The sequence below is a fragment of the Mastigoproctus giganteus genome, chromosome 4 (genome assembly GCF_048544385.1).
Source record: "Mastigoproctus giganteus isolate SK-2022 chromosome 4, ASM4854438v1, whole genome shotgun sequence".
Taxonomy (NCBI): domain Eukaryota; kingdom Metazoa; phylum Arthropoda; class Arachnida; order Uropygi; family Thelyphonidae; genus Mastigoproctus; species Mastigoproctus giganteus.
The window spans coordinates 89,645,184-89,671,089 of NC_143578.1; the positions used below are offsets into that span (position 1 = coordinate 89,645,184).

At 35.0% G+C, this 25,906-nt stretch overlaps 1 protein-coding gene across 4 annotated transcripts in view; it reads right to left on the minus strand.

Annotated features, from left to right (window-relative positions):
* LOC150086894 (sorting nexin-6-like) overlaps window positions 1–25,906 on the minus strand; it is a 375,374-nt gene that overhangs the window by 339,497 nt on the left and 9,971 nt on the right. For 2 of the 4 annotated variants that reach the window (XM_090371664.1, XM_090371665.1), the window contains exon 2: window positions 425–643. In XM_090371664.1, coding sequence (XP_090227790.1) covers window positions 425–643 — 219 coding nt within the window. Of the gene's footprint in view, window positions 1–424; window positions 644–4,132; window positions 4,248–4,896; window positions 4,931–25,906 lie in introns of those variants that run through there. The other 2 variants (XM_090371666.1, XM_090371663.1) reach the window with 2 other exon arrangements.

Below are 25,906 nucleotides of genomic sequence, written 5' to 3' on the forward strand. Positions count from 1 at the left end.
TTGCTATTTTTAATTATAGTTTATTCATTATTGTATTTTATGTCATTTCATGATAAGCTTGTAAATAATATTCCATGTTATCATTAGTTTCTAGTAATATGTAAGCTTCCTAAGCCTAGCAGGCTAAGTCACACTACTATGCTGTAGTACATCTAGCATTAAACATTCATTTATTTATTTATTTATTTTACTCAGGGCTGATGTACAGAGTTTATTCTATCCCTAGGTTTTCGGTGTTAGTGTTAAATTTTTTAAATTAGGATGTAAGCAAACTCTCTGCTGCACAACTGGAAAGAATAACTAAAACAAATACCAGAAAAAAGGGGGGAAAAATATACATCACACATAGGGGCATAGGGAATATATGAAAAGCAAACTAATCACTGTTATAACAGTTAAATCATTGCATTATAAAATATTTTACCCTTTGAGACTTTATAGTATATTTCACAATATCGCCATCTTTGGTAACGTCTCCTGTGAATTTTAAGGTAAATTGGGGTTCAAAGGGCTCAAGTGGGAGTGGAGAAGAACAAGTGGAAAATCCTGAAACTGTATCTAATGTGGGAGAATCACAATCTGACTCCGAATTCTCCAATTCTCCATTATGACCCGAATCTGAATCTCTCTGCTTTGTCTCCATCTGAAATGATAAAAAAAAAAAAAAAGCCTGCCTGAAGCAAACGAAAAATAATTTACTTATTAAATTTGTAGGACATGTTCATTCTGCTGCAATAGTGTACAAATATTCAATGGAATATATATATATATATATGTAATCATTAAAAAGAATCTGTTAGCTATAAATGCAATAAATACATAACTAGAAAAATAATTATAACACAGTGGGTTCAGGAACACAGTACAATGAGACACCATTGAACCTTTTTTTTTTTTTTCTTTTTAAAAAACAAAGAATGCAGAGTTACTATTAATGTAAAAGCTCTAGCTCATCAAATACTTCCTACATTTAAGTTTCCCTGCATAGTTCTTACATCCTCTTGATAATTCTAACCATCTTAAACTATCTCAGATATGTTAAAATAATCCTTTATTACTTTGATATACATACACCAATTTTTGCAATATAAAATGCAAGATAATTTTAATTTGCTAAGACCAATTATTTTTATGCTGAGTAACTGTTTCTGTGGTTCTTAAGCATAAAAAAATAACAGGATTTACAACAGAAAAAACTACAGTAGTGTTCAGCTTTATTACAGATAAAAGCCATTGCTATAACTCATCTGACTATATGCAAGACTCATGTTCTCTCCCCCATTTTAAAAGAACTGGTAGTAGTTTTTTTAGTGACCTCAGCAGCAGTGCAGTTTTCAGTCTTTCCTTTCTTATAAAGGAAACTTAAATCTGCTATCTCAAAGTGTTCAAAAATGGCTGAATCGATAACTCTTAATTCTGAAAAAAAATTGTAACAACTCGCACGTATAAAATCCTTTGTGTCAAAAACCAAAAAAAGTGCCAATCACATTTTAGATTTTCAGTACCTTTCAATAACAGTGAGGTCTGGTTGACAGTTTGATCCATCTAAGTGCAGACTAGTGAGCAACAAATGAACAAGTGTTTAGAGCTTTCACAAGCATTAGACATGCATGTAAAAACCCTAAACACTGAAAATAAAGTGTCACAAATAATAAAGTGTATTAAGAATGCTTAGATATTATGCACTTAGTTACAGAACAAAAAATAAAATATTCATATATGGCTTCATTACTTGCATTATAAAACAGAAGTGCACCTATTATTAGATTAAGTATAAAAATAAAATAGTATTATTAAAGAAGGCCACTGACACTTGCAATTCCTAAAAAGGAAAAAAAAAAAAAAAAGTCAAATTTAACCTTTTATATGGGTTGAAAAGCATATTTAGAATACAGGAATGAAACTCAATGAAAGAATAACATTTCACTACATTGGTCCAACAATAATTTAATAAAGGGCATGTCCATTCTACCAGAATGATGTGCATAATGGAATGGATACGATCACTAAAATAATCTATTATTAATTTAATACACGGGCTTTTGATATATGCGTAGAACACTAACAGACCACTGAAATTAAAGCTGGAAAAAACACATGAGAAACATTTTCTCACGTGCTTTGGTTAATATGAAAATGGGCAAGATAATCCATCCTGGAAGCAGACAAAAATGCCATAAACACGGAAAATTATAGCAAGAAAGCATCACTTGAACAGGAAATACATAATGGCTATCTTAAAACAAAAAAATATCCAGTAAACAGAACCAGAGGGAGTTAAAATACCAGCCCACTAGATAGCTGTTTCCCACCTCCCAGGATGCTCAAGCCAACAGGATTTCCCACCCACCATTGCTATCCTATTTTATGTAACAGGATCCCCCACTCGTCACTGATCTCCTATTCCATGCCATGGAATAGGAGATCAGTGATACAATATGAGAAGTAATAGAAATATAAAAGCCATGTGACAGAAACCACCCATCTTGCTAATTTCTTTCTATCCACGGAAAGAAAACAGTAAGTGGTACTGATATTTTCAGTTCTTCTGTTATCATTCAAGGATCTGGTTGGATGAAACCTTCCATGTGGTACTTGTTATTGCTGATATCAGAATCTTAAGCCATTTAATGAGAAGTAGTCAAGTCCATTAAAATCCACAACCACTTCCTCCTCCTCCTCCCTAAAAGCATAAAGGTGCCTTGTTTTTGTGCTAATTTGGAACATTTATTCAAATTATATCATGTATTTCTTATATTTGAATTTATATTCTGTTTCATTTCAGCATGTTAAAAGTATATATTTTCATTATATAATATTCTAACACTAAAGAAGGCTTGCAGAGGGGAGCCAAAATACATTGACATCCAAAATTTATCAACGTAACTTTTATTAAATGCTAAACCAATACAGTGTAAAGTTATTCTTTCAATGATTAAATTAAGTTTGAAAACAAAAGAAATTTTTTATTTATTATTTTTTTATCCATCTAACAGTAACAGCAAGAACTATGGTCATGCAGTTCCATATTGTGCCAGATAGCAACCATACAAAGTAGTGTGCTGGGCTGACCCCCAATAACTGAACGCAGTACTGACTCATTCATCTTGGAAAGTTTAATAATGCATATTAAGATGTGTGAAATCCCTTTAAATACACAGGATTTCACAAAATTCAGTCTTTGGGTTAGGACGCTTTATTTTAATATTGTATACAAGATACAAAAATTACTGTTAATTTTTAAATGAAGCATGCAACAACTGTTTTCTTAGCACTTTGTTTCCAAACATACACCATCTACAGAATAGTAGATATCCCGTGGATAATCTGTTTGTGCACATCTCCCAAGCTATCTGTTCCAATAATCCACTACTTCTCCATGACAGTTTAGTCGGCATGATACATCACCTTCTGCCACTCATTTAGAAAGGTGAGTTTGAGTCTCATAGATGAGCAGAGGAATTTAAAGTCTCCTCTTCAATCAAGACTGTGGTTAGCTGATCTGTGAAAGAGGGGGGAAATCCCTATGAGTTATTCCAGGATTTCCTCAGCCCATAACTTGCCAATTGGCCTGCAAACAATTCTCCCACAGACACTGACTTCCACAGGAGTGCCATTGCAGTCACATAAGAGGAATGTACAGTCCTAATTATGATATCCCGGAAAACAAGTTGGATACATTACTAATATTATTATTATCCACTATTTCAGTGTTTCTGTACTTACTGTCCACAACAAGTCTACCCCTTCCATTAACAACAGTAATCAAATATATTTTTGTTTCCTTTTCAAGTGATACTTCTGACTCAAAGTCAAAGAGTTTATTTTTGCTTTTCATAATCTTCTCATAATTCTAAATTGCACTGTGATTCAATTTAGAATTATGAGAAGATTATGCAATACTTGCAAATATTCTGTAATCTTAAATGTGTGTAATACAGATAAGACAAATATAAAATAAGAAAATGAAATAAAAAAGACAAAACTTCATGTTTCCAACCAGAATAAGCATTTTCATTTATTTTATTTTCTAATTAGCAGAATGACTATGATTGTATGAATTCCTCAGGTTTAACCTCATTTTTTTATTTTTAAATTAAAAATAAAAAAAATTAGATCTATAAATGCCTACCTGACATGGCTGTAATAAATCTGACATTCTGGAATTCTGCAAAAAAGCCAATTGAAAATGAAGAAACATTTAGCTGACACCACTGAAGCCATTCAAACAGTGAACTAATTCTGACTGTAACTTAATAAGGAAAAAGGGCTTAGTTTTCATTTGACCAATGTGAATGAGGTCAGGTTTCTGGTCTAAGATAAACAAGTTAGAGAATAAATGGATCACTTTTCTTTTTCCATCCTCTAAGTGCGTGTTTCCCTCCCTTGCTGCTAGTGCACATTTTTAGAACAGTGTAAACATTAAAGTAATCTGAACTGTATGCAAGTTTTCACACAGTTTTTGTGTTTAAAAATCTATATGTAAATTTGCCCTCCGCTTAATAATAAATGAGATTTTATTTAAATACGATTTTTTTTTTCCAAATGTGCAACTAGTAAATATAATAAACTAGTTTTCGAATTTCCACATATAACTTTCAAGTCATTCTAAGCATCTGATAATCACAGAGCAAAAATATTTAAAAATTCATTCTATATCCTATATCTTAGTAACATACTATTTCATTTTTAAAACTCATACCAAGTATGTATTTCCAAAACAGAGATGAAGCTACTTATTTTAGAAGTTCTTAGGATGAGACTATTTTAAAATTCCTTTGCATAGATAGTTCAGAATATAATTCCATTATTTCTGGCAAACAATTCCTCAGTGCAGTCATTTAATTGAACAGTAGCATGCAAAAACTAAATGTAAAATTGGCCATGAATGAATACCTAATCTTCCACTGTAGAATGGAACTCTGAGCTGGTTGAAGATTACCTAGGCACACTAACTACTTTAGTTACAGTGTGCCTATTCATATTGTATTATCTGTAGCTTCTTTTTTTTCTTTTTTTTTCTTTTTATTGTGCATTACATCGCACGTCCATGAGCTGATTTGACTAAAAAAAAATTCCCAGAATAACTCATGCACGAACATATGAAATAAACAGTATGAACACTGAAAAGAAAGTAAGGCTTCAGTCTAAACAAAAAATGTGAACTTATGTATATTCTCTAATTTTAATCCTGACATAAACATACATCAAGTAAAGCTCTCACTTTTATATATAAATGTTGTACTTCAGTTGCTGAAGTACCACATTATTTTTTGGCAAATGGCCAATGAGAACTTTGACCAATGATGTGTATTTATGTTAAGATTAACATTAGGTAAACAGAATATAGAGCATGAACTTGTTCCATTCCTTTTTTTTTTTTTGCTGTTTCCAGTTTACAAAAAAGATTTTTTTTTATTACACATTTTGGTATTCTTAAAAGTATTTTTTTTTTTTTTTAAATGAGTCAAATTTTTAATATCCATGCATTAATATCCAAAACAGCCCACTCTACATCAAATTTGTTGCTATCTTAAAATATACTCCTCTCTTGGAAGATACACTGCTAACCTGAACTGAAATTCACTGATAATCAAAATTTGGTTACCTATGACAGTACTAAAACCACCTAAAGAGACCATCACTAAAAGACCCAAAAAGACTTTTAGGTCTACAATAGAAGAAAAGACACAGCATTCCACAACACGAACACAGAATTGATAAATCTGTAAAGCAAGATTCGCAAATTAAGTTTTTTTTTTTTTTTTGTAACTTTGCTAAAAATTATTATCCTGAGATCAGTAAAGTAAGAATTAAAGGGGTTTCAACAAAGTATAGCTGCAATGCAGTGGTGTCATACAAATTTTGAAGTATATATATAAAATCTGCTGAGAACCATGTTCTAGTCAAACTGTACACACACACACACACACACACACTTTAAGGTTGGTTGGTTAGTTATTAGGATTTTTATGGCGCATCAGCATCTAAGGCTATAGTGCGCCAAACTCTTTAAGGGATCTTGAAGTAACCTGTTACATCCATGACAGGCCATATGCAAAGCAAGCTTTTACATCTCTGGAAATAGCTGCAAAGGTCTGCCATGAAATGCAGGACCAGAGCCACACATATGCTAGTTAATATAATGGTGCAGTCTCACATAAGGTTGTCTGCCTCAATTTCCATCATTCTTGAGAAACTGGTACAACATACAGTCAGTAATATTCCATGTTATTTTACTGTGATACATATTAATAGCCAATCTGCCATTTTCTTTTGACAAAGCAAGGTCCAAAATATCCAAAGTCCAAGCCCTCCAGAGACTGGAGTCTGTGTTTTGTACTCCAATTCCTCACAAGATCCGAAATTACCAATCCAAAAAAATTACTAATCCAATTTACCTTGTCTAGTGGTGTAAAACAATATTTACATCACCTGGGCAGAGTCAGACCACTGCTGTATGCTTGAGATTTCCCTTAACAACAAAGTAGTAGCACTAATATGATCCTTACAGAAAATGCAATTCTTGCAAAAAGGTTCTCATATTTTGCTTTGCCAAAAAAGAAAATGCTGGATGAGTCAAGAACATGCACTATCACAGTAAAATATGGAATGTTACTGACCACATAAATCTCTTGAGAATGTTGGAGTTTGGTTACATTCATCAATCAGTAGATGAAGATAATCTTAAGAGTATTCTGAGATAGATAATTTCTTGTAATTTTCCTTGTGATTCACTCCCACATTTGTCAATGCAGACAGACCCCTGTTGACTGAGTTACTAAGCTATTTTTGGCCATCAACTGCCATACCTGATGCTCATTTGAAAGGTGGCAAACACACAGCTCAAATGCAAGCAACTGTTTTTTCTGTAACCAGTCAAATACAGTGCATATATTAAATGTATATTGTAATAACCAAAAACAAACTGTTGATACAAGTTCTCATGTATACACTACACCAGATCACCAAAAATGGACACTTTTATACAAATTTTGACCTCAAATAATTCAATTTCAAATTTTAAATTCAATTTAGCTCAATGCAACAAATACTTGCATATAGTCAAGGACCATACAGAAACTTCACAATCACCAGGTGTACTGTGATGTTACAAAATGAATTGCCCATAACAATGAAAGAGTAATTTATTTTGACAAGCTTAGTAGATTGTGTACATTGAGCCAAAGCCAGTTAATGTGTTGAAATTACTTCAACACACTGATATAACTAATAACTTAACATCACTCATCACATCATAATAACATAGCCAATGATGACTAATTCATTAAGTATGCTCAAGACACTTCAACATGAAGCACACACAGCTTGTTAAGTTGCAGAAACCACAGAGAACCAACCATCAACCATATGCAGCTCGACCTGATTAAAACAAACACATATGGAAAAATTCACTAGTATTTTGAAAGAAAAATTTCAAATATTTGTAGTAACTATGGTAACCAGAAACTTCACAAAGTAAAGCAAAACAGAGTACTTTAATTTCTTGGGAGAGAAATTAAAGTACTGCTTATATAACAGTCAGAGTAGTTCACAAGATTGAGAGAATACAATAACATCACTGTATTTAGTGGTCACAGAGGCTTGAACCATGGTCAATCAAGTGCATGCAGTTATGTACATGAGCTTGAATGACCAAGTGGTCATGAATGAGGGCACCCTTAACCACTTAGCTATAAATAAAAGCTACAAGAAAACCACACTTATTATTGCAATTGCTTCTACCCTTCCTAAAGTAATGGAGAAATCAATTAACTGCCAACTCTTAAACTACCTAGAAACCTTCCGTCCGATCAACGAACGCCAGTAGGGATTCCGTCAGTGTCGACCCACTGGTGATATTCTGGCTTATATTACCCATTTATGAACAAATTCAATGGAAAAGTTTGGTGAAAAACAAGCAGTTGCTCTTGACATCTCAAAGGCTTTTGATCGTGTTTGGCATAAAGGTCTTCTAAACAAGCTTCCATCTTATGGTTTGCCAACTGTTTTCAGTAATTGGTTATCCAGTTTTCTCTCTGATCACTCACTGAGGGTGATGGTAGATGGCTCTCTGTCTTCTAACGTCTCCACTAATGCTGGTGTCTCCCAAGGTTCAGTTCTTTCCCCCACTCTTTTCCTCTTGTATATTAATGACCTTCTTCCATTTACTGAAAATCCAATCCATAGTTCTGCCAACGATAGCACATTGCATTCCACTTTGAGAAACCTTGCCCTTAAACTTCTCAAATATCTGCTACTAATTCCTTAAATGCCGATCTCCAGGTAATTCTCCAGTGCAGCAAAGGCAACATAGTTGATTTCAATCCTTCTAAAACTCAGTCTTGTGTTATATCTTGCAAAAAAGGATTCTTCTGCTCCTATGCTTATCTTTGGTGACACTCCGATTTCTAAGAAAGGTGACATATCTCTTTTGGGGGATTACCCTGACTTCTAATCTCTCCTGGCACAAGCACATTACAAATATTGTTTCCTCTGTATCTAAAAAAAAAAAAAAAAAAAAAACCCTTTGTTTTCTCTTTCACTCTTGACGTTACTTTTCTTCCAAACAGCTGTTCACTCTGTACAAATCGCAAATCTGCCCTACCATGGAATATTCCACATCTGGGGCAGTGCCCCCAAAACCTCTCTCAGGCTTCCAGATTCCATTCAGAAGAGGGCAATTAGGTTAATTAATGACATCTCTAACAGAGTCTCTCCACTCACTGTCTCATAGACGTACTGTTTCTGCTGCATGCATTTTCTTCCATGGGCACTGTTCGTCCGAACTGGATTCTATAATCCCCGCTTTCTCTTTTTCAAAACAGTCCAAACACATGCCGTCACCAGCCAACATCCATTTACTGTCCAACTTCAAACTCACAGAACCAATTTTTCATCTTCTTTGTTTATTCATTCAACTGCCGTTTTCTGGAACAACCTTCCTTCATACGTATGTCCTGAAAATTACAGTCTACACAAGTTCAAGTCTAATGTCAACAAATATCTTCTTTCGTCTTCTCAACCTGCTACCCAAGCACGGTACTAAGTACTATAGGTTCTAATACCTCTCGTGTTTGGGGTTTTCATAAAAAAATAAAAACTCAGGGAACTGGTGTCAAGAACAAGTGGAGAAATACCATCAGGAGCTGGAGCTTTCTTGGTATCAAGACTGTTCAAAATTCTTCTGACATCCATATGATGGGAGAGCACATGAGGCATTGAATGGAAGGAGGTATTTTACCATGATCATCAATACAAGAGTTAAAAGAAAAGTAGGATCTAGCAGGGCATTTTTATCTTTAGCTAAGGTGGCATCAGAACCATCTGCTTTTGACAGAGGTGGGAACAGAGATGGGCAAAAGTTGCCACCAATAGCTTTAGCAAGAGATCAGAATGTTCGGCTACCATTTGGACAAGAAGCAAGTTTTCAACTCTTAGCCTGTTTGAAATCTAATTAAGACTGATTAATAACTGTTTTACAATTGTTGTGCGCTTTCATGAAGGTAGAAACGAACCTTCATGAAAGGTTGAAGGTTCGTTTCATCAAAGCAAGAGTCTGATTTAACCATAAGTATTTCTACTGCCAAGGTCATGGAAAGTTTAAAACAAGAGAAGTTTCTCCTCTTTTGTTCAATGAGGAAGTACTTTATTTCTGCATGTGACTACATGGTGCACAAGTTCCCATTGAAGAGTGATGTTCTTATAAATGCCAAGTTTCATCAATTAATGACTCCTCTCTAACAGAGTCTCTCCACTCGATGTCTCATAGACATGCTGTTTCTGCTGCATGCCTTTTCTACAGATACTTCCATGGGCACTATTCTTCTGAATTGGCTTCTATAATTCCTGCTCTCTCTTTCAAAACAGTCCAAACATGTGCCGCCACCAGCCAACATCCATTTACTGTCCAACTTCAAACTCACAGAACCAAGTTTTCATCTTCCTTCATACATTCCTGAAAATTACAATCTACAGAAATTCAAGTCTAACGTCAACAAATAACTCTTTTGTCTTCTCAACCTCCAACCCAAGCACGGTACTAAGTACCATAGGTTCTAATACCTCTAGTGTTTGGGGTTTTCATAAAAAAAAAAAAAAAAATCATTGCTAATTTTGGTGGGCTCTCCCTACTCATTCTTTCCATTTTAACTGATAATTTTGTATTTCTACTATTACGCTGGAGGTGTTTAGTCTTTCTCTTTTTATCTGTTTCTTTGGTGATCTAGCCTTGTTAATCCCAATAGTGGTCTGAGAAATTCTTACTTCCAGACATTGTTTAACCTTTTTCCCAAGTGTCCATACTTCACTACCATGTTTAAGTGCTGCCTTTGATATTATGTTATGTATTCATAATTTCATTTGTATTGTCATTTGTTTTCTTTTTATTATTCCATTAATTCTATTGTAAATTTTGTATTCCATATCCTTTTTAAATTCTGAAATTCTGTTTCCTAAATATTTAAATTCAGTTACTTGTTCAGTGAGGTTTCCATCTATTACTCTCTTTACTTCTCTAAAGAGAATAATAGATGGAGTCTGATATCATTACCACACATTGCCATTGGTTTTGTTTTTAAAGCTATGTTTAAATTACAGTTCTTTGCTACTGTATTTAAATGGTGCATTTATATCTGTAATTCATCCTCTGATTTGGTCAAAAGTACTTGATCATCAGCATATAGAATTGTGCTAATTTTGCTGTTGTTGGATATCTGAATTCCACCTGCTATAAGTTTTTTCTTCACTGCAATATTTTGCTAAATATTGAATAATGTTTGGTGATAATCCACAACCTTGTCTTACACCCTTATTTGTTGACATAGGTTCTAAAATTGTCCATTCATGTATTTTATGCTAACTTGTGTCTTTATATATATACTTCTTATTGCATTTATTAGTTCAAGGAGGATGTTATCATTTTCTAAAATTGTCCATAGTCTTCGATTCAAACTATTGCAAGCTTTTTTCATAATCAATAAACAATAAGTACATTGGTAAATTTTGTTCTTCTCTTTTCGATATTTTGTTGCAGAGTGAATATTGCATCTGTGCATCCTCTTTCTTTTCTGAATCCATGCTGTTCTTCTTCGAAGTATTATTTTGTGTTCAGTTTGTACTTTAATATATTTACATATAGCTTTGATGCCATTAATAATAATGGGTTTCCTCTAATTCCCACTGTCATTTTTGGTCCATTTTTGTGTATGCCAGTCCTATCTGCTAATCTTTTGGTATTCTTTTAGATTTCCATATATTATTAAATTGTGTGAATAATCTTTCTTGAATTAGTTTTCCACCATATTTAAACAGTTCTACATGCATGTTATCTAGTCCTGGATTCTTCCTGTTCTTGGACTTCTGAATAACATTGTAGTTCTTCTAGGTTTATTGCATCCATAGTTTCCTCTTCTGGTAGATACCCCTACTATCTTCTGTTGTTTCTGAGTTCCACAATGAAGAGTAATGTTTTCTCCATGTTTCTTCTTTAATTAAATTAATTCTCAATTTGTCATAGTCTTTCTTGCCATTGTTTTCAAATTAATGAAGCATATTTTATATTAAATTGATATTTTTTGTCTTGAAATATTAAAAATTTTGAATTATGTTATATTGCAAAATATTGGGAGTAAAATTAACAGTTTTTACTCAAATGAAAAAATTAATTGTATAAATTTAATAAGGTTATTTTTAATATGGGCTACATAGTATGAGAGTGGCACATCAACTAGGTCACACTATTACAAGAGAAATTAAGCTGCAAGCATCATGTAACTGGAAACAAAAAAACATTTGATCAAAATAGGAAACAAAATAAGATAGATAATGAAAAGAATGAGTGAAAATTAATGCATCTAACAGCGTGGAATAAATGTTTCTATACCATATAAAGATATCCTACAGAAACTCCAGATACAATACTCTAGTATCATTTATTGCTTTTTCAAATAATTTTTTTAAAAGGGGAGGGGAAAAAAAAAGAGAAGGAAAGCAATTTTAAAACAGAATGGGCATCAAATTAGTTTTTTTACTGAATCATCAGAGAAGGCTGTCTGCCTCATTTGTAAAGAACCAGTTGCTACTTTTAAAGATTATAACTTCAATCTTCATTTCAAAATTAAACATGCTTAAAAATATTCCAATATCATGAAATGAAAAGAAATAAAGCTACTCAGCTTTTGAATCAACTTTAGTAGTAACAAATCAATATTTCCAAATCCATCAATTGTTTGAGAAAATACAACTGAAGAAACTTGCTTCAATAGTGGCATACAAAGTATGCTAAAAGCAAATCATCTTCTGGTATTGAATTTGTAAGGAACATCCATTTGATGTGGCCAATATTATTATCCCAATAATATAAGAAACTATCTAAAGCATCCTTCTGGTGTTTTTGATGGCTTATGAAACTGAGGATACGTTAAATGGGGCCTTAACTAGTCAACTGGACAAAAATGTAGTGTTCAGAGTTTGATTTTTTACTCATTAGCTTTAAACAAGAACATTGATATAAAATTTTGACACATTGCAACTTTGAATTTTTAACAGGGCAAAAAAAAAAAAAAAAGATTTTATTTTTGTTGCAAAAATAAAAATCAACAACCAATGGCAAAAATTTGTTTCAAAAAGTTTTAAACCAAAACCTTGGAAAAACTGGCAGACTTTACTACTAATGAATCCCGAAATTGCAGAAAATATCAGAGTATTAATAATCAACATATAGGAAAATCAAATCAAGGAGATTGTTTTTTCAAATGAGCCTGTTCTTTTGTCATCCTGCACAACACATTAAGAAGTGCTGTGTTCAAAAATTTTTAAACTGGATCATGTTACTAACGTGATCACAGAGTAGTACATGCATTTGAGTTGACCATGGTTCTGGCCCTTGTAAATGCTAAAAAAAATTAATGTTCCTGCATTCCTTCAATCTTTACACGATTGCAGCAACAGAATTTATTTTTATTTCTTACTAGTGTTATCAATAAAACAAATTGGAAAGCACACAAGATGATAAATTATTGGTAAAATGATACTTATATAGCACCAGCCAAAAAATAAGGTAAAATAAAATCCTCATTAAAAACAAATCTATAAAATAGATTTCTTTATGCATTTCCAACCTTAAAACCTCTAGCAATCAATTTCTCTTTAATTAAATATTTTCAGACATCTAGTCTCCAATTATCCCCTTTCACTTTAAACTCATGCCCTCTTGCATGTGACTAAGTGCAAAAATTTTTTCACCACTCTTCTCTGTACTCTTTCCAACACACACAAACACACTTTTTTTTTTTTTTTTAATTGGGGTCTCCAAGACTATGCAATATTCAAGATACAGTCTAACCAATGCTTCAGAATAATTACCTCTATCTCTACTGGCAAAACTCTAATATATAATTGACAAAACTCCAAGAGCCATCCTATCAGCCTGCTACACTATTCAGAAAACTTCATATCAGCTTTTATGATTATTATGAAGTCCTTTACATTTTCTACAAACTCTAGTTTGGTAGTATCCAAAATGGTATACCTTACGCCAGTGTTTCTCAATCTTTTTACTCTCGTGGCACCTTTTCCAAAGAAGAAAAATTTTGCGGCACACCTACGTAGTCATAGAAGAAGAAATTTCTAAATTTCGTGGCACACTTGGAAAATTTTGCGGCACACCCTTTGAGAAACACTGCCTTACGCTATGATTACTATTACTCAGATTCAAGACCTAGCATTTTCCAGAATTAAACATCAGCTACTATTTCTCAGCCAATCCAAATAATTATCTACATCTCATTGAAGTAGCATAACCTGACTAACCTATCCACCTTCAGATTATTAGCAAACTTAGACAATACCTAAAATATCATTTATGAATAAATATTAAAAATACTAATGGGCAAGAATCAAACTCTGAGATCTCACTCCTAATATTAGTCCATGAATGGCAACAGCCATTTATGACCATTTCTGCAATTTAACCATCACTTCATCCACTAATAACTTGCTCTTAATTCCACATTGTTCAGGTGGGACTATATCAATAGCTTTACTGAAATCAAAGTTATTACCTTCTATCCAGTTCTTTGCTGACAACCTCTCACAGTAGCTAATCATATTAGTCAAAAGTGATCTGCCCTTAGCAAAGAGCCATGCTGTGATTCTTCTATATTGCCACATCCATGCAAATGATCCTGTAATTGCCAACTTTTCCTGGCATAAAGTCAAACAGAGATCTGTAGTTGCTCATTTCACCCTTTGAGCCACCTCTGTGAAATGTTTTCCCCCCCTCTCCAATCTACAGAGGCATCTCCTGAAACCAAGGATACTCTTATTATAACAGCTTATATTTTTTTCTGCTTCCTTCAGAATAACTGGATAGATTCCGTCAGCTCTTGGTGACATGTTCACTTTTAGTCGTAATAACTTTGCAAGTGATCTAGATAATACCAATCAGTATTAGCTAGATCCTAGTATCTTCATATTCCTGGTATCTGCATTCAGAGAATGCAGATACCAGGAAAATAAATATTCTGCATCTGCATTCAGAGAATGCAGATGCAGAATATTTATTTAGCTTATCATCAACACCATTACCACAGATAGCAAGTGAACCAATACAATCGATTCCTTTCACTGCTAACATAGCAGAGAAATCCTTGGTACTGTTCTTTGTACTTTTAATTAAGGACTTTCAATTTGCCTGAGCATTTCTAACCCCTTGAGTCAGAGCCCAATAATTTATAATCACCCCATGCATCTTCCTTCTCTGCCAAATAAGGTCATCAGTTCTTTTGTCATCCATTTCAGTCTATACTTTGAACAATACCTTTTAGTTGGTATTGTCAAGAAGCTTGCCAGCTTCCAGAATAACTTCCTTAAACATTTCCCATTTGTAAAAATTACCATCTGATCCCACTTGTCCCTTTCTCTAGAAGTTCTTTAAATCCCACTTCAATACACTAATGATCACTGCTCCTCCCAGTAGTTCTTTTATTTGAAGATTCTTAATATCTGATAGATCCTTAGTGATAACTAGACCAAGAATATTTGTTTTCCTCATAGCATCTAACATGATGTAAGAAGCAGTTCCATAAATGCCAGACTACCAGTGAGTAACCAATCCACTTCCAAGTTACAGTCAATCTCTGGAAAATTAAATTCTCCATAACAGGACATTCTGATTTGCTTGCCAATTCTATTTGTCTGTAAAGATATTCATTATACTCATCACAGCTATCTAGTCTATTACACAATTCTAGTCTCTTCTTTGTTTCCCAATGCTCATTGTCACACCATAATGATTCACTATAGTTATCCTGTGGCTATACTTGTATTGAATCTCTATGCATTGCAAATGAAAACATTAACCCACTCCTCTCCTTCTGTCAAATTATTTCTCCTCTTCTACACATTGTATTTGCCATATTCATTGTATACAGATTCTGAATCCATTATATCAAAACGACACCAGTTTCTGATATTCCCATTGATGTCTACATTTGTTGCCTAAACCAGTACCTCAAAATGATCAAATTATGCACATTTCTAGCATTAATGTGTATTACCCACTCACTTCCTAAGTTACAACTGTTATGCACGCTCCATAAGATTAAAAGTATGTTTTCACGAATGAACAGCCTTCGAATATTTATTTTTCCTGAATTACAAAGGATAGTTTACTGTACTGATGCTGAATGAGCTAGCAAAATGTTCTTCAGGTAACTTTAATATTCACAGGGTCCTTGAGGTTGTCACAGACATTCTCTCAGATATGCCATACAAACTGTACTTGCTACCTGGGAGTCTAAAACACTGATGGAACTGATATTCGGGTGACATTCAAGTCAAGTAGACCTAATTTCGGCGAAGTCTGGACAGTCTGACAGCCAAATCCTCTGCTTGCACCTTCACAATGGTGGGACTGTTAGTAATCCTGGGTATAACCTCCATGCACAAGCACACTGTGGGTGACCACCGAGGTATAAACCAATGTAAGCAGGGGTCGAGGTGTGGCACCCACACCACATGGAGTATCGTCGCCCCTGTGTTACCAGGCAATACTAGGTGGTAGATGACTCATCAACTGGTGCAATACCACCACTTTGCTTATTGGAGGCTTTAAGTGGTAGAACTCATGTTTAGTCTCCAGAGCTAAGTTCCGGTCAGCCCGTCCCTATCTCTTCCATCATGCAGTATGACTGATGACTTTGAGGTTATGATGAACATCACGGCGAGATCCAATCTTCCTTACATTTCGAGAGTACAGCTCTTAAATGGTGTACGCAGGCCGGCCACTAGTTAGCACACTGGACCGAACCTATTGGTAACTCTTTAGGAGGCTTCCGGATTAGCTAGTGTATAATCTTGCTACCTCTACTCTGCCAGACAGTGACTGGAAGGAGTCTGAGTAGTGTGTATGCAGGGGGCATTGTTGAGGCCACGTTATGTCAAGGATCTGGATATATTCTTACCATGTGTACGCCATATCCAAAAATTTCATTACTTGTGCATGTGCCTCCCCCCCCCACTTTTTCTTACTATTGAATACACCATGAATTGTCAAACTAATAGAGTAAGCTTATCTGTGAAAAGATCTAAACCTCCCAAACACACCTAGTTCATTTCACAAATATACGTGGTCTCAATTCTAATCTCATCGATGTCCATTTCCACTTGCAGTCTGCCAAACCCCAAGTACTTTTTCTGACAGAATCTCAGTTGTCGGTTGATTCAACTACTGCTCATCTCAGTTGCCCAAATTATTCGCTGTATGATTCCTTTTGCCTCAAAGGTGGTACTTGTGCATATGTCCATTCCGATATTCCCTGTCAGAGACTTGGTAATTTAGAATCTCCTCTTTTCGATCTTCTCTGGCTTAAAATCTCTCCATCTCGTGTCAAATTCATCTGTTGTCTCTACAGTTCTCCCAACTCCACTAATCACTTGGAGCTCTTTGACTTCCTCTCTTTGCAACTTGACTTTCTCCAGTCAAACTTTCCTAGCAGAGAGGTAATTTTCATTGGTGATTTTATGTTCACAACTCCAGCTGGCTTCCGTTTTTTAGTCACACTGACCCAGCTGGTCGAGATGCTGAGGCTTTTGCAATTTCTAATGACCTTGCACAGATTGTTCATTTACCTACAAGAATACCGGACAATCCTAACCATACAGGCAACACGCTTGATCTTTTTCTCACAAACAACCCTTCTAAGTACACAGTCGAAGTGAGTGATCCTTTAGGTACCTCAGATCACAACTTGGTGATTGTCTCTTCTCCAATGGAGCCTTTATCTCACAGCTATTCCCAACCCCGTGTCATTTGGCATTACAAGAATCCAAAATGGGATGACCTGCAAGATTTCTTTTCTTCTTTTCCTTGGTCGGATTACTGTTTCAAAACTTCTGATGTCAATGTTTGCTCAGATCATGTCAGTAAAATTATTCTTGCAGGAATGGAATCCTTTATTCCACACTCCACTTTAAAATCTCGTCCTTTAAACCTTGGTTTTCCAATAAATGTGCTAAGGATGTTCATGATAAGAATGTTGCATATCGTAATTGGCTTGTTTCCAATTCTTCAGTTTCGTTTACTGCCTACACCAAAGCTCGCAAACAATTGTACAGTAGTCATTAATCAGTCCAAACTAGATTTTGAACAGGCTAAGTATAGAAAACTTGCTTCTTGCCCTAATGGTAGCCGAGCATTCTGGTCCCTTGCCAAAGCTATTGGCTGCAACTTTTGCCCATTTCTTTTCCCACCTCTGTCCAAACCAGATGGTTCTGTTGTCACTTCAGCCAAGGATAAAGCTGACCTGCTAACATCCCATTTTTCTTCCAATTCATATATTAATGATCTTGGTAAAACACCTCCCATCATTCCCAACACACTCCATTCAATGCCTCCAGTGGTCTTCCGTCAAAAGGAAGTCAGAAGGAGTTTGTCGAATCTTGATGCTAAGAAAGTTCCAGGTCCTGATGGTATTTCTCCACTTGTTCTCAAAACCTGTGCTCCTGAACTTACTCCTGTTCTTTGCCGCTTTTTTCACTTTCTTATTCCAAAGGTGTTTTTCCTTCTGCTTGGAAATTTGCTCATTGTTGTTGTTATTGTTATTTGGTTTTTAGGAGCATTAGCAACTAAGGCCATATTGCTCTGGGGATATGCAGTCATTCCCTGACCTTTCCACATCCTCCATATTTGGTGGTCACAGGTTCGAACCCCGGTCTAATCAAGAAGTGTGCGCTACGCACTGCTGCTCCTGCCCACCTGGCTATGGAGGTGCCATGTAAATTTGCTCATATCCAGCCAGTTCCTAAAAATGGTGACAAACCCCTCCCATCCAATTATCGTCCCATTACAATTGCTTCTACTCTTCCTAAAGTAATGGAGAAATCAATTAACTGCCAACTCTTAAACTACCTAGAAACCTTCCGTCCGATCAACGATCACCAGTATGGATTCCATCAGTGTCGACCCACTGGTGATATTCTGGCTTATGTTACCCATTTATGGACAAATTCGATGGAAAAGTTTGGTGAAACACAAGCAGTTGCTCTTGCCATCTCAAAGGCTTTCGATCGTGCTTGGCATAAAGATCTTCTAAACAAGATTCCATCTTATGGTTTGCCAACTGTTTTTTGTAATTGGTTATCCAGTTTTCTGTCTGATCGCTCACTGAGGGTGATGGTAAATGGCTCTGTCTTCTAACTTCTCCACTAATGCTGGTGTCCCCAAGGTTTAATTCTTTACCCCACTCTTTTCCTCTTGTATATTAATGACTTTTTTCCATTGACTGGAAATCCTATCCATAGTTCTGCCAATGATAGCACATTGCATTCCACTTTGAGAAACCCTGCCCTGCTCAATCAGCTTAAACTTCTCAAATATCAGCTACCGATTCCTTAAATGCCGATCTCCAGTGCGGCAAAGACAACTTAGTTGATTTCAATCATTCTAAAACTCAGTCTTGTTTTATATCTCACAAAAAGGATTCTTCTGCTCCTATACTCATCTTTGGTGACACTCCAATTTCTAGGTAAAATGATATATCTCTTTTGGGGATTACCCTGACTTCTAATCTCACTTGGCACAAACATATTACAAATAATGCTTCCTCTGCATCTAAAAAATTTGGTTTTCTCTTTCGCTCTCGGCTTTTCTTCCAAACAGCTGTTCACTCTGTACAAATTGCAGATTCGCCCTACCGTGGAATATTGTTCTCACATCTGGGGGCGGTGCCCCCAAAACCTTTCTCAGGCTTCTAGATTCCATTCAGAAGAGGGCAGTTAGGTTAATTAATGACTCCTCTCTGAGTCTCTCCACTCTGTCTCATAGACGTACTGTTTCTGCTGCATGCCTTTTCTACAGATACTTCCATGGGCACTGTTCTTCTGAATTGGCTTCTATAATTCCCGCTCTCTCTTTCAAAACAGTCCAAACACTTTCCGCCACCAGCCAACATCCATTTACTGTCCAACTTCAAACTTACAGAACCAACTTTTCATCTTCCTCGTTCATTCATTCAACTGCCGTTTTCTGGAACAACTTTCCTTCATACGTATTTCCTGAAAATTACAATCTACAGAAATTCAAGTCTAATGTCAACAAATATCTTCTTTCGTCTTCTCAACCCAAACCCAAGCACGGTACTAAGTATTATAGGTTCTAATATCTCTCATGCTTGGGGTTTTCAGAAAAAAAATTTAAAAAAAAAAAAAAAAACAATTGATTAGGCTATTTTTTGCCCTGTTCTTTCAGTCAGTAATATTCATTATTTAAAATAATGCAGTCAACCATTTAGCATCCATAATGAGGATCCATACTGTACCTTTGTTGAAAGTCATGTCAAACAGACTATTTTTGTTCATTGTGATCAAAAAACAAAGAATTGGCAATTCAACCTCACAGCCACTAAACTGACCTGTTGTAAAATACTAGCTGTGAAGGCAAATTTCGTAGTTACCATGGCAACCACATTTGTCATGCCTTACCCATAACTAGCTTATGATAATGGATATGAATTTCAAATTGGGAAATTAAGCCGGCTAGGTAAAGTCTGCAAGCCACAGCCAATTCACTTGTCTCTGAACACTTCATTAAGTAATTCCCACAATCTCACTGTTGACAATTTTAAATTAACAGTGCCAGAGTTTGTTACACATATCCATATTGTGTATTTACCTGTAGAAGTTTTGCATTCATGAGATTATTTACATGTTTTACAGTGTTAAAAAAAAAACTCAGAATAACTCGTGGGGAGGGATCCTACTTCCATGTCTGAGATCAGCTAACTACAGCCTTGATTACAGAGAACTTCAAAAATTCTGCCAGTCATCAACAGGAATCAAACCCAGACTTCTCCAAACAGGTGGCAGATGGCTACATATCATGCAAAACTGCTGTTGAGGATTCTCATTGTGGACACAGACCCCCATGTTCCTTATGATGTTCCCAAAGTAATTTCACTGAGGAATGATCCAACTTTGGTCTGTCCATAATCAGTTTCTCCCAGAACAATACACTATTTCTCATAGTTTTATCATATTGCACATTACGTTAAAATCATTCATGATATATCTTTTGTAGTTTTATCAGTGTGTGACCTTTCACAAATTCCTATCATTTTGTCCAGAGTATAAATGGACGTGGTCAGCTACTGCTTGCATGATTTTATAATATCTGGAGCAAACAACTGCCATCAAGGAGTCTATAACATACTTTAAATAAAACATAAATAACTATATTTAGCAAAAATTAATTTTTGGTGGACATAAAATATGACCTTCCAAACAATGCACTATAAAACTAAAAAAAAAAAACCTTCACTTAATAAAAATGGCCTGTTTATAAACACCAGCAGTTGAATTCAAGTCTTCCTGATGGAACTGACTGATGTTAATATTTAATAGTGAAGGGTTTGTGGATCAGTATTATTAGTTTCTTTGAGCAAGAAAGAAAGAGAAAATGGTATGATCAATGGAAAAGAAGTATCAAAAATACTTAATATGTAAACCAATGAAAAACTTATAATTCTAAAGCATGTTCAGGGGCTCGCATCTGGTGATTATGGGCTTGGCACACCCAGGGTCCTGAGATGGATATCATCATTCTTCTCTTTCTTGGCAATTCCCTTCTACTTCTCTCTCTAACTCAAATATTTTTGGCTGGTGCAACATAAGCATCAGGCTTCCTTGCACCATATAGCTAATAATCTATCGACTGATTTGTATCTCTAGCTGTAGTGTGTGTCATATCTTATGAATATCTAATTAAGAAATTATTGTTCTTTATACAGGGTTATCAATTAGAAGAGTAGATTCAAAGATGTATGCACTTTATTTTTTTGCTACAGATACAATAATTCAACAACTGCAAAGTTGTGATAGAGCAATCACTCCTCAGTACATGTGAAGTCTTCATCATATCTTGTTTCATTGCCATGCACAGAATTCTTTTGGAAAGTTGTATGAAGACTATGAATAGTCTTCTATCTTCCTTTAACAGAAAGACAGAAGACTATTCATAGACACCCATTGTGAGTTAGTAGCAAAACTGAGTGTCTCCTCTGAATGCACAACACCATGCCCTGCATTTGTCCAAAATGGGTCCATATAACCTTACAAACAAAATCAAAAGGATTGAAAATTTGTAAATTTGTGACATACATGAAACAAACCCAAATTTATTCTCAACTTTTCTCAATTGTCAATGTGATGAATCATGGATACAAATCCGGAGACTAAACAGCAATCCAGCATTTGAGTAAGACTTACCATCACCAAACCAACTGCATACTGCTCAATATGCAGAAAAAATTGGGCATATTTATTTAAACTAAAAAAATTTTATAGCACTTTATCCAGATATTCAAACAATAAATGTTTCATATTATGCTAACATGTTGCGGGTGCATTTTGTAGGGATATCTGGACAAAAAAAAAAAAAAAAAAAAAAACAACCATAGAAGCAGTGGATGTCTTTCAACATCACAAAACAACGAAAATGTCATGAAAGTGAAGGTACTCGTGAGAAATGATAGGCAAATGACAGTTGAGATTTCTCATGAAGTTGGACTGTCTGTAGGCTGCATATTATACAAACCTGACAAGATTTAGGGATGTGTTGCACGTATGCAAAATTTGTTTCACGCTTGCTATCGGACAATCAAATGGACTGTAGGAAAGTCAGAGATTATTTGTTTGAAAAATCTATGCAGGATCAAAGCATCCTTAAGAAAAGTGATCACTGGGGGTGAGGAGTTGAGCATTTGTCTACAACCCCTAGACGAAGGTGGAATCATCCTAATGGCACACAAAAATTTCCGCATGCCTAAGAAGGCTTGTGCAACAAAATTCAACATCAAAGTCATGCTGATCGTTTTTTTTTTTTTTTTTTCCACGACGATGAGGGCATAGCACACCACGAATTTGTGACTTGGGAAAGAAGCATTACTGCATTAACATTTTGACACTACATGAGAATGTGAAACAAAGACAACCTCAAAAAAGGAAGAATGGCTGGATCCCGCACTATGACAATTTGCCCAATCACGGCAATGGCAATTCAGTAATTCTTGGAGAAAATATGTGCAGAAGAAATGAACTTTGAAGATGATTAGGTTAGCAAATCCAACTGTTCCCTCAATAAACTTTTAGAGTAAAATTCCAGGAACTTTTTTAATGTACCTCATATGTTAACATGGAAAATATCAGGGTTTTTTTAATTATTATTTATATATCAATTAAAATGAAACAATACTACTAGGCATAATATTTTAAGATTATCTACATAATATCGGTGTAGGTCCACCATAGACAACTCTTAAAGAAAAAACTACAATAGTAGCGTAATGGGCATTTCATCTATATCTCATATTGAACTCATCCTTCACAATGAGTTACCATGTATTGCACTACCTCAAATAAGTAACGCTTCACTAATAGAGAAGACTAATGTTACTTATTTTTGGTGGGCACCACCACCACCCAGACGGTCACCAGGGGGAGCCTGATATTCACAGAGTTTCTGAGAATAGGTAACAACAGTCTTCCCCTCTGGGGAAGCACTGCCTATTCGAGGAGTTTGAATTTGAGTGGTGTGAGTTGTAGTAGTTACTTTTTTTTATGTTTGGTAGTTGTTGGCGCATCGGCTTCTGTGGCCATAGTGCACCTCCCAAGGTTTTTGCAGTACTTTGATCCAAGCCCGAGGCGGGATTCGAACCCGCGACCTTTGGGTTGCCGGGCAGGCACTTTACCCACCTGGCTAGCCCGGTCGGCGAAGTAGTTACTGTCTCTTTCATTCTTCGACACCATTTCTTTTCTTCTCCTAATATAACTTTCCCTCTACTTTTTGCTTTTCTAAGTCTAATACGGACAAGTGGATAGTAGTTATTATCCCACACATATACAAACAAGCCTTGAACTGTGCAGTTGGGGTGGTGGTACCCAACAAGAATAAGTAACAAGTCTTCTCTATTAGTGAAGCATTACTTATTCAAGGTAGTGTAATACATGGTAACTTGTTGTGAAGAATGAGCACAATATGAGATACAGATGAAATTATGCCCTTTGCACTACTATTGTAGTTTTTTCTTTAAGAGTTGTCTATGGTGTATCTACACCGATATTGTATAGATTATATATCAATAAAAAATTTATTTTAGCTTTTTTGCTGAATTGAAAATTATTTAATTATGTTGTTGTTATTTGGTTTTTAGGAGCATTAGCAACTAAGGCCATACTGCTCCAGGGATATGCGGTGGTCATTTCCTGACCCTTCCGCATCCTCCGTATTTGGTGGTCATGGGCTCGAACCCCGGTCTAATCAAGAAGCGTGTGCTACGCACTGCTGCTCCTGCCCACCTGGCTACGGAGGCACCTATTTAATTATGATTTACATAATTTATCCCACCTTTTTTTTTTAAATTTCTTGTACTGTATGCATTTTTCCACTCTTCTTTTTATACCTTCTTCCCTCGTTCTAACTTTTTAGATAGCACTTCCCCCCTCCCATAAATACACACTCACACACAATGGCTTACAAAAAGCCAAATTATGACATGCCATTAGTGCACATATTACCCATAATTTATACTCCTAGCTGCCCTTAAAGGCGAATGGATGGGGGAACAAATTGAAGTTGTAAAATGAACATCCAGTAACATCTATCAGATGCCAAACAAATTTAACCCCTGATAACTGTAATAAAACAAAATACTGTATCATCATTTACAGAAAACTGGTAGGAGAAACATATGCAGAAGGATATTGTACAGAAAACAGTTAATGATTTGGCTACAAAGCATTTCAAGTTTTCTTAGGAAGCCAAATAATTAACTGTTTTCTGTACCTTCCAGTTGAGCTAGCTTTTATAAAAGTTTAACTATTAATATGTAGTCTGCTGTATACAAAGTTTTGAAAGTCTTGTAACTAGCTGATATATTAAAAAAAAAAAACAAATAAATAAAAATTAATCATTTCATCAACATGAATTTTAAAATTTAATCTTAATAATGACATCATAACAATTTATTTTATTTCGTATGATGTGATCAATACACGAAGGAACCAGTTTTTTCTTGCTTCCTTCGTGTATCGTGGCCGGGATATCCAACCAACCGGTTGGTTCAGCACCATCATGATATCCAGCCCGAGGCAGGAATCGAACCCGCGACCTTTGGGTTGCCAGGCAGGCACTTTACCTACCCGGCTAGCCCGGTCGGCACATCATAACAATGATTCAAACCAACTACTAATTTTCCCAAACTTTATAACTCATTGAGTATGTAACTGAATTAAATGAAATATTAATGCATACTTAAAGGAGCAAATGGAGTCCATAGTTCTGCTTTTAGCAGGCCATAACAGAATTGAATGTTTTGGAATTTTAACAGGGCTGATGCCTTCTTGAAGACGTGGTTGGTCTAAACTTTTTTTTTAATTCTTAATTGGGAGGTTGTATCCATTAATTCAATTTGGTGCAGGGGTTGGAAAAAGGGGGTGTCTTTGCTTGTTTCCTGCTGCAGTTGTTCTATTCTTTACAAAAGAAGTGGTGCCTCTATGCTTGTTGAGACATTTATTATTATTTTTTTATTTATTAATTAAGGTGGTTATGCTTGTTGGGACAAGTATAGGTCCCTGTTCCACATATTTAATTTTATTTATTTTATCTGAGTTGATTTTAATTTTTTGCTAGTATGAGAGTAGCAGTTAGTACTACTTCAGTAATAATTATTGCATCAACAATTCCGTTAATGTGGTATAACAGTGTTTAATTTAGTAAATAACTGTCCTTTACAAAATTAAATGCATGACCAAATAATTATTCAGTCATGCATTTAATTTACATTTTAATCAAAAAATTACTATTATTTAACAGCACTGGAGATTGTTGCTCATATGAAACACTGGGAATTTAATATCTATAGCACCCCCTGCTTAAAGCATTTTTCTAATTAATGTTGCCTTTTTCTGTAAGGGTTTTTTTTTTTTTTTTTTTTTAATGGAAGGGAATAAACACAAATATAATCCACCTTCCTTTTGATGTTTTATTTTGGAGAAGGACAACAGAAAGACTAAATTCTAGGAATTATTAACTGTGCAGTTTTATCTCACAAAATTTTCCATTGCAGGTGATATTTATTCCACATTACTTAACTTGATCCTTTGATAGCCTGCTCTTTAAAACTTAGTCGAGATATTTGTCAGTGTATTTGCATGCTTCTCCCCAAATCAATATTATTCATGCTCTTTCCTTTGTGTATTCAACATCAACAAATTCTAACTAATGACAGAATTATTATTATTAATATACTATATTCATCATATTTATATAGAAATAAATCAAGGTGTGTTTAATTTAATAAAATCTTTTTAAAAACTCATTCTTTATAAGAAAAGAGATTGACGGTTTCAA